The sequence below is a fragment of the Rhinolophus sinicus genome, linkage group LG14 (assembly GCF_036562045.2).
Source record: "Rhinolophus sinicus isolate RSC01 linkage group LG14, ASM3656204v1, whole genome shotgun sequence".
Taxonomy (NCBI): domain Eukaryota; kingdom Metazoa; phylum Chordata; class Mammalia; order Chiroptera; family Rhinolophidae; genus Rhinolophus; species Rhinolophus sinicus.
In genome coordinates, this window is record NC_133763.1 from 29,046,941 (window position 1) to 29,056,816 (window position 9,876).

The following is a 9,876-nucleotide window of genomic DNA, read 5'->3' on the forward strand; positions in this document are numbered from 1 at the left end:
AAAAGCTCACATCAACCAATGAAGGCAAATTTTCTTCAACATCTTCCCTACAATGACACATTAGACCAAATAGATATAACTGACATTTATAGAGCACTTCATCCTTGAACATCAGACTATACATTCTTTCCTAGTGTACATGGAACATTCTCCATTCAACATTAAGGATAGACCATAAATTGAAACATAAAACTAGCCTCAGCAAATTTAAGAAGATTTAAACCATACCAAGCATACTCTCTGATCACAAGGCTTTGAAATTGGATAACTACTGCAAAAACAAAGCAGAAAAACAAACAAATATGTGGAGATTTCACAACATACTTTTTTTTAGTTTTTTTATTGGGGAATATTGGGGAACAGTGTGTTTTTCCAGGGCCCATCAGCTCCAGTCAAGTTGTTGTTTTCAATCTAGTTTGGAGGGCGTAGCTCAGCTCCAAGTCAAGTCGTCATTTTGTTTTTCAATCTAGTTGTGGAGGGCACAGCTCACTGGCCCATGTGGGAATTGAACCAGCGACCTGGGTGTTATGAGCACTGCACTCTAGCCAACTGAGCCAACCGACTACCCCACAACATACTTTTAAAGAATGACTGGGTCAAAGAAGAAATCAGAGGAGAGATCAAAACATACGTCAAATCAGAATGAAAATACATCCTAACAAAATTATTGGGATGCAGTGAAAGCAGTAATTAGAGAGAAATTTATATGATTACAGGCCTATCTCAAGAAAGGAGAAAAGGGGCAGCCAGTTGGCTTAGTTGGTTAGAGTGCAGTACTCATAACACCCAGGCCGTCGGTTCGATTCCCACACGGGACAGTGAGCTGCGCCCTCTACAACTAGAGGGAAAAACAACGGCTTGACTTGGAGCTGAGCTGCCGGTGGGCCCTCCACAACTAGATTGACAACAACAACTGGACTTGGAGCTGAGCTGCAACCACCACAACTAGATTGAAAATGACTCCACAACTAAACTGAAAACAACAACTTGACTTGGAGGTGATGGGTCCTGGAAAAACACACTGTTCCCCAATATTCCCCAATGGAAAAAAAAAAAAAAGAAAAGAAAAGAAAGAAAGAAGAAAAATCCCAGATAAACAACCTCACGTTATACCTTAAAAAAATTAGAAAAAGAAGAAATGAAACCCAAAATCAGCAGAAGGAAGAAAATAATAAAAATCAGAGCAAATGAAATATACAACAAAAAGACAGCAGAAAAAAATAATGCAACAAAGAGCTGGTTCTTTAAAAAGATTAATAAAATTGACAAACCCGTGGCTAGACTAAGATAAAAAGAGAAAAAAAGACAAATAAACAAATCAGAAATAAAACAGAAGTCACCATGGATATCCACAGAAATACAAAGGATAATCCAAGAATACTATGAAGGACTACATGCCACCAAATTCAATAACCCAGAAGAAATGGACAAGTTCTTAGAAACATATAGCCTTCCTAGACTGAATCACGAAGAACTGGAAAATCTAAATAGAACAACCAAAAGTAAAGAAATTGAATCAGTCATCCAAAGCCTTCCCAAAAGGAAAAGTCAAGGACCAGATGGCTTCACTAGTGAATTCTACCAAACATTCAAAGAGGATCTAACAACTGTCCTCTTCAAACTCTTCCATAAAATTGAAGAACAGGTAATATGAACGATGTCTGACAAATAAGCTTGCGAACTCATCCTAGAGAAAGTGCTACATATCTCATTGCTGGATATCACTATGGTCACCTTTGAAGTACTCCCCTTGGGAAGCTATACACCAACTCCAGCACCTAATCCATCCTTCAAAGCAATTTTGGAACTCCTTTTCTGGAATGGCCATCAGAGCTGTCGTCGTATTACCCTTTATGTCCTGAATGTCATCAAAATGGCTTTCTTTCAATATTTCCTTTATCTTCGAGTAAAGAAAGAAGTCATTGGGCGCCAGATCAGATGAGTAGGGAGGGTCTTCCAATACAGTTATTTGTTTACTAGCTAAAAACCCCCTCATAGACAGTTCCGAGTGAGCTGGTGTATTGCCGTGATGCAAGAGCCATGAATTGTTGGAGAAAAGTTCAGATCGTCTAACTTTTTCTCTTTCACGCAGCCTTTCAGTACTTTCAAATAGTAAACTTAGTTAACTGTTTATCCAATTGGTACAAATTCATAATAAATAATCCCTCTGATGTCAAAAAAGGTTAGCAACATTGCTGCACCAAGCTTGCGAACTTAATTGTCAGAATTTTGTACTTCCTAACTCATTTTATGAGGTCAACATTACCCTGATACCAAAACCTGGTAAGGATAACACAATCAATAGAAAATTACTGACTAATCTCTCTGACGAATACAGATGCAAAAATCCTAAACAAAATTCTAGCAAATCAAATACAACAATGCATTCAAAAGATTGTACTTCACAATCAAGTAGCGTTCATCCCAGGGGCACAAGGATGGTTCAACATATGCAAATCAATCAATGTGATACACCACACCACATAAACAAAAGACAAAAATCATACGATTATATCAATAGATGCAGAAAAAGCATTTAACAAGACACAACATCCATTTATGATTAAAACACTTAATAAAATGGGTATAGAAGGAAAATACCTTAACATGATAAAGGTCATACATGACAAACCATCAGCTAATATCATAATTAACGGTGAAAAACTGAAGCCCTTTGCTCTATGTTCAGGAACAAGACAGGGCTGTCCCCTATCACCAAGGTTATTCAACATAGAACTGGGAGTCCTAGCCAGAGTAATCAGGCAACAGAAAGAAATAAAAGGCATCTGAATTGCGAATGAAAAAGTTAAATTGTCACTTTTTGCACATGACATGATTCTTTACACAGAAAATCCTAAATGCACCACCAAAAGGCCATCAGAAACAATACGCAAAGACAGTAAAGTTGCCGGCTACAAAATTAATATAGAAAAATCCTTTGCATTCCTATATATTAACAATAAAATTTCAAAAAAAGAAATGGAAAAACAATTCCTTTTGCAATTGCAACAAAAAGAATAAAATATCTAGGAATAAACTTAACAAAGGATGTGAAGGACCTATACACTGAAAACTATATGACATTTTTAAAAGAAATTGAAGAACAGAAAAAGAAATGGAAAGACATTCTGTGTTCCCGTATTGGAAGAATCAACATAGTTAAAATGGCCATATTACCCAAAGCAATATACAGATTGAATGCAATCCCCATCAAAATCCTTATGGCATTTTTTAAAGAAATAGAACAAAATAATCATCAGATTTGTAGGGAATCACAAAAGACCCTGAATAGCCAAAGCACTCCTAAAAAAAAAAGAAGGCTGGAGGTATCACACTCCCTGACTTTAGCTTGTACTACAGAGCAACAATAATCAAAACACCATGATACTGGCAGAAAAAAGACTCACAGACCAATGGAATAGAATTGAAAACGCAGAAATAAACTCACATAAATACAGACAGATAATTTTCTAAAAGGAGCCAAAAACATACAATGGAGAAAAGACAGCCTCTTCAATAAATGGTGCTGGGAAAACAGGAAAACCACGTGCAAAAGAATGAAACTGTAGATTGGTATCTATCACCATATACCAAAATTAACTCAAAATGGATGAAAGACCTAAACAGAAGACGTGAAACAATAAACTGCATAGAAGAAAGCGTACATACTAACCTTATGGACCATGGGTTCAAAGAGGATTTTATAAATTTGACCTTAAAGTCAAGGGAAGTAAAAGCTAAAATAAATTAATGGGATATATCAAACCAAAAAGCTTCTGCACAGCAAAAGAAACCATCAACAAAACAAAGAGGCAACCAACCGAATGGGAGAAGATATTTGCAAACAACGCCTCCGATAAAGGGCTAATGTCCAAAATATATAAGGAACTCATACAACTCAACAACAAAAAGACAAACGACCCAATTAAAAACTGGGCAGAAGACATGGACAGAAACTTCTCCCAACAAGACATACAAACGGCCAACTGATATATTAAAAAACGTTCAACTTCACTAGCTATTAAGGAAATGCAAATCAAAACCACAATGAGATATCACCTCACACCTGTTAGAATGGCTATTGTCAACAAGACAAATAGTAACAAGTGTTGGAGAGGCTGTGGAGAAAAATGAATTCTCATACACTGTTGGTGGGAATGTAGATTGGTACAGCCCCTATGAAAAACAGTGTGAGGTTCTCAAAAAATTAAGAATACATAGAATTACCATATGACCCAGCTATCCATCTCTTGGGTATCTACCCAAAAAAAATCTAAAAACATTTACCATAAAGATATATGTACTCCAATGTTCACTGCAGCATTATTTACAGTGGCCAAGACATGGAAACCAAACTGTCCTTTGATAGACGATTGGATAAAGACGTGGTTTATATACACGATGTAATACTACTCTGTCATAAGATAAGATGAAATACTGCCATCTGTGACAACATGGATGGATCTTGAGATTATTAAACTAAGTGAAATAAATAAAACAGAAAAAGTCGAGAACCCATATGACTTCACTCATATGTGGTATATAAAACTGAACGCGACAAAGGAACAAGACAAACAAAGAAACAAAAACTCATAGACACAGACAACAGTTTAGTGGTTACCAGAGGGTAAGGGGGGGGCAGGATGGTACAAGACTGTAAAGGGGGTTAAATATATGGTGATGCAAGGAGAACTGACTCTGAGTGGTGAACACATAATGCAATATATAGATGATGTATTGTAGCCTCAGTGACCCTTAATTTGATTGAAACTTGTGGGAGACTCAGAAGTAGAACTACCCAGTTGAGCCATTCCCAGATTCTTGACCCTCAGAAATTGATGAGAAATAACATTTGCTTTAAGCTGCTGCTTCAGTTTTGAGACAATCAGTTACAAAGCAATAGACAACTAATACAACTACTGACAAGAAAAATTGATAACGTCTTTAAAACTGATAGAATGAAGAGGGCAGAAGTGAGTATCAAGTCAAAAACACTAAGATCTAAGTCAGGATCTAGAGTAAGTACCTAGCATTAAGCTTTTTGATTGTGGTTTAAGTACCTGACATTAAGTTTTTGATTGCCAAGGCATCCATTTCAGAAGACATCCTCTTGAATAAACATATGGCCAGTTACATGACACAGCTACTAGCAAAACAAGATAAGGAATTAGGCCACTCCTACACATGAAGGCCCCTCTTTCAGAAAGCCCTGGGTAACCTAGATAACTGACCATTTAAGTGAACCCACTTATCCCTTCTGGTGCCCAAATTCCCACTCTTAGGCTTTAAATTAGTCAATGAAGAGTGAACCCAGGAAACCCTAGACACACCACCCTCCAACCGTAATAAAGGCAGATCCCAGGTCTGACTGCCCTTCTCCCGTACCTCTTTTTCTCCCCCATCCCCCACTTTGACTTCACTGTGTGGACCTTGGGTGTGCAATGTACCCTCCAGGACCAGTGAGTAACAAATCTTGTTCCTCAAAGTTCCTTGATGGTTTTTGCTAAAGTGCATCCTGCAATCATAAGAATCACAAGGTCTAGTCCAGCCACAACATTGGTTCCAGGGGAGGAAAATGTCTGTGGGAGCCTGCTACAAGTAATATGGGGGTAGGGAAGTGCCTTAGGCAGTCCCAGCCAAGAGTATCACTATCAATAGGCAGAGACCAACAAGACACAGTAGGAACTGTTAGGACCTAGTGGACTAAGGCTAAGAATGATAACTTCATGATACACTGAATTTAAACTGATCTCTCGGGAAAGGTCAAATACAGATCTGAAAGTCATCTATATAACAGTGACAGCTAACATCAATGTACAAGATTGCCCAGAACAAACTTGTAACAAAAGAAAATGCGCAAGGTCAAAAATTAGAACATGTTAGGAAGACAGTAGAGAGAAGTAAATGAGGGGGCGGCCCCTTAGCTCAGTTGATTAGAGCAAGGTGCTCTTAACAATGAGATTGCTGGTTCCATCCCCACATGGACCACTGTGAGCTGTGCCTTCCACAACTAGATTGAAACAACTACTTGACTTAGAGCTGATGAGTCCTGGAAAAACACACTTAATATAAATAAAAGTTTAAAAATATATATATTTTTAAAACAATTTTTTAAAAGAGAAAGAAGTAAATGACCAGTTGCAAGACAGAGAATCAGTACAGTAACATTCAGGGATGCTCCAAAAAAATAAATAAGTAAAAGCAGGTGGTAAATGTGTCAAATGCTACAGTGATCCGGTAAATAACTTATATTGGATTTAATATCATGTATTTCCTTGACTTCTTCCACATTTTAATATTTCTGAAATCAGGATGTGTCTTACAGTAAATAAGTATATTTGACATAGATTCCTTTTATTCTCTTAAATCAGTTACAAAACTGACAGTGTGTCTGACAGTAAATATTTCCGAAGCAAGGAAACAGTGGTGATAAGGAAGTTGAATCAGTAGATGTGGACTATTTTTTCAGAACGCTTCTTAGTAAAAGGAAGGAATGACAAGAAAGTAAGCACTGTTTTTGCTTCTTTAAACTTTTAGTATGATGAGACATGTATATTTGTAAGCAAGAAACTTAGAAATAGCTTTAGAAAGGTAAAGGTCACATGCCAGGAAAAACAATTTACGGAACAAAAAAGCACCAGGTTCAATATTTTAAATAACACTCACGCAATATTTCCTACAAAAGTACTCCGTACCCAGACACTGTGGCAAATATTGGTGTAACAGACTGGCAGCAGTTAGATTCAGATTCCTCTCCTACTGAAGCAGGAAGAGAAAGATTCAGAAAAAGTTTAGGGTAGAAAGGAAAGTGTGACAACAGGTATCTGGAGGGAAAAACAGCAGTAGTGCCATTCCAGTATCCACCGACGTCTCGGTGTATTATACGACAAGAGTCAAAAACAGACAAATGAAGTGCCCAACACCAGCAAGTGCAAATATATCTCACATGCTTGTTCCAGATTCAATTCCAGTCGCTCACTTCCGTCACCCGTATGGCTGCGACCCCACGCCTTTCCCACGGAAGTGGGTGTTCCCTCCGCACCTCCAGAGAGCTTTCCTTCCAGATCTCCGCATCGACCCTGCGACCCTACAGGCTCCCGACGGCCGGCGGAGAGCTCGGTCAGCACACCTGGGCAGGGACCAACCTCAGGAGCCTCACTCCGCGACGCGGGCTCTGTCCACTCACAGACGGAACCGGCCGCAGACTCGCCAGGGATCCCTGCCAGCATAGCGCCCACCTCTCGCTCCTGCCAGCCCAGGGCCAGCCACGCGCGCCCAGCGCCCTGGGGGCCAGGCGGACGCGGTAAAAGACCGAGCCGGACGAGCTACCCCGCGGAGCTCCCGAACGACCGTAGTAGACAGCGCGGCGTCCACTCCCAGCCCACAGCATACCTTCTGTCCGCGAGAGTTACCGTCGTGGGACATATCCAGAAGCACCTCCCGCCACAACGAAGCCTCTTCAGCAGCTTGCCTTCTCAAGGCGCGGGAAGCTGAGCGCGACCGAACACCGGGGGCACTCGGGCGAAGGGCGGTGCTTCTCCGAACGCACCGCCCCCTAGCCACTGCGCGTCCTAGCGCGCGCTGCGATTGGATGGCGCTCGGGCGTGGGGCAGGGCTTCTCTGCACTCCGCGCTCGCCGCGCACAAATGCGCTGCTTTGCTGGGTTGAGAGACTAGTGGGTAGGTTGCTCATCACCGCTTTGAGTTGGTAGGGGTGCAGCACTGCTCGTCCAGCTTCTTCGCTGGGGCTCGGGATCCTGCAGAGCGCTCTCTGAGAAGGCCGCACTGTTGGACTTCTGGCTCCTGGTCGGGGAATTTCTGGAATGGTGCCTCAGGCGGAAGGTCAGCCTCCAAGTGTTGTTTTTCAAATAAAGCTCGAATGTGGCCTGTTTTGTCAGGCATCAACTGACCTTAAATAAAAATAAAATGAAAACCCGAAGTAGGTTATGAATTCAACAAACAATACTTAAGGAATGTGTTTAAAAAGTGAATTTCCCCTGCTGAAAGTGTTTAAGAAAGATTTCATTGAGTCAAAAATGGTAACCAAAAAGCAGGCCGATCTTGGGACATGAAGTCCAAACCATCAGCAGCATGGCCGGTGTCTATGTAAGGAAAGTCCAAACTAGTAGAGAATTTTTATGACTGAAACTGACAATTACCTGGAGGCAAAAGCTCAATGGATTAAGAAAATGCTCCAGAGAACGGCAGTTTCGTAGCCTATTTTATACATTTGAATCAAAGGACACGTAAAGAGGGTTGCATGAAATCCATGTGGTAGGTTAAGAGGTGGGAGAAAGCAAAGTGGGGGGGGGATCTCTTATTGAATAAAAAGTAAAACGGAAAGAAACATACTTATTTTACATTGATGAGTACCTGATAGTTAATAATATTTACAGCGCATAGAGATGGTATTTGGGGAACACAATAACAGTGAGGGGTTCTGTGTGGTGAGTATGCCCTTAGGGGGTCTGGAAAGGGAGATTACTCTGACATTTCAAAGGTATGTTATCTTAGATTCAGAAAGACAATAGACTCACTTAAGGTAAAGATTGACTTTTGTCAAGGAATACAGGCTAAAGATATGATTTCCCATCATGACTCACCTTAATTAGGAATGTTTATGTTCACGCAGTCCTATGTGGTTATTTTCAGTTTTAACATGCCGTCACTTTTCCATCCACAGTTTCCCATTTTGGTCATAAATCAATCCAAAAGATGCATTGATGACCAAACTTTTCATTGGATAGTGTGGTCCCACAGTGCTAAGAAGGCTCATTCCTAGGAAGTCGTAATGTCATCATTTGTCTTGCTAAATGTTGGACAATTGAGGTGGGGCAAGACCATAACATCACATGGCAGTCAACGCCGAATTTTTTTTTTTTTAAAGAAAAAGCAAGCAAATGAGAGACAATCATAGCCTACATGTCTTCATTAAATACAGAGGGTACACAAAACAACTTTATACACATTTTAAGGAAGGAAAACTTTATTAAAATTGTAATATTCGGGCCAGCCCAGTGGCTCAGGTGGTTGGAGCTCTGTGCTCCTAACACCTGAGGTCGCCGGTTCAATTCCCACGTGGGCCAGTGACCTGCTCCCTCTGCAGCTAAGACTGTGAACAACAGCTCTCCCTGGAGGTGGGCTACCTTGAGCAGCCAAAGGTTGGCGTGAGCTGCCGAGGGCCGATGTGTGCTGCCCAGGGCTAACGTGTGCTGCCATGAGTGGCCAGCGTGAGTGGCCAGCAGCCAGTGTGAGTGGCTGGCAGCTGGGGAGAACTTCCCTGAGTTGCTGTGAGTGGCCTAACCACAACTGACGACCGATTGCCTCAGCCAGGCAGGGAGGGAGGGAGCCGCAAGGCACATAATACCAGCATGGGAAAGGGAATTGTGTCCTACACAACTGATGGACAAACTGACCTAAAATGGTGGCCCAAGCAGAGAGAAAAGTCCCCAGCCTAAGCCCCAGCCCACTTCCGCATAACCTCCTCCAAGCCACACCCCGAGCCAATCACCAGAGGACACCTACCTCTTCCTCGACTCAAGGAAGTCCCCAACCCATAAAAACCTGCTCAAAATCTTGCTAGTGGCTGTCTTTGAGAAAGATCCTGCTGAGACCTCCAGCATAATAAAGCTGAACTTCCAAACTCTCTGAGTGCCGCTTGGTTCTTTCCAGTCCTGGTATCCGTAACATTCTTGGTTCCCTGACCATGAAACCCAACCGCGCTGGCCCCTTGAGCCACCAGTTTGGGCAAGAGCAGGCCGTAGGGTGGCGGGAGAGCTGAGACGAGGCTAGGCACGCACTGCTGATTTCGGCAGGCCCAGGAACAGCGACCTCCCGCCGGCTCTAGCCTGTGACTCCTGCTGGACCCCCAGTAGAG

General features: G+C 41.7%; 1 protein-coding gene across 3 annotated transcripts in view; it reads right to left on the reverse strand.

Annotated features, from left to right (window-relative positions):
• Positions 1 to 7,830, reverse strand: part of SPIDR (scaffold protein involved in DNA repair) — a 565,282-nt gene extending 557,452 nt beyond the window's left edge. The window contains exon 1 of one of the 3 annotated variants that reach the window (XM_019716799.2): positions 7,393 to 7,830. In XM_019716799.2, coding sequence (XP_019572358.2) covers positions 7,393 to 7,692 — 300 coding nt within the window. In that variant the 5' untranslated portion in view covers positions 7,693 to 7,830. The remainder of the gene's footprint in view (positions 1 to 7,392) is intronic. The other 2 variants (XM_019716801.2, XM_074319015.1) reach the window with 2 other exon arrangements.
• Positions 7,831 to 9,876: the final 2,046 nt, after the last annotated feature.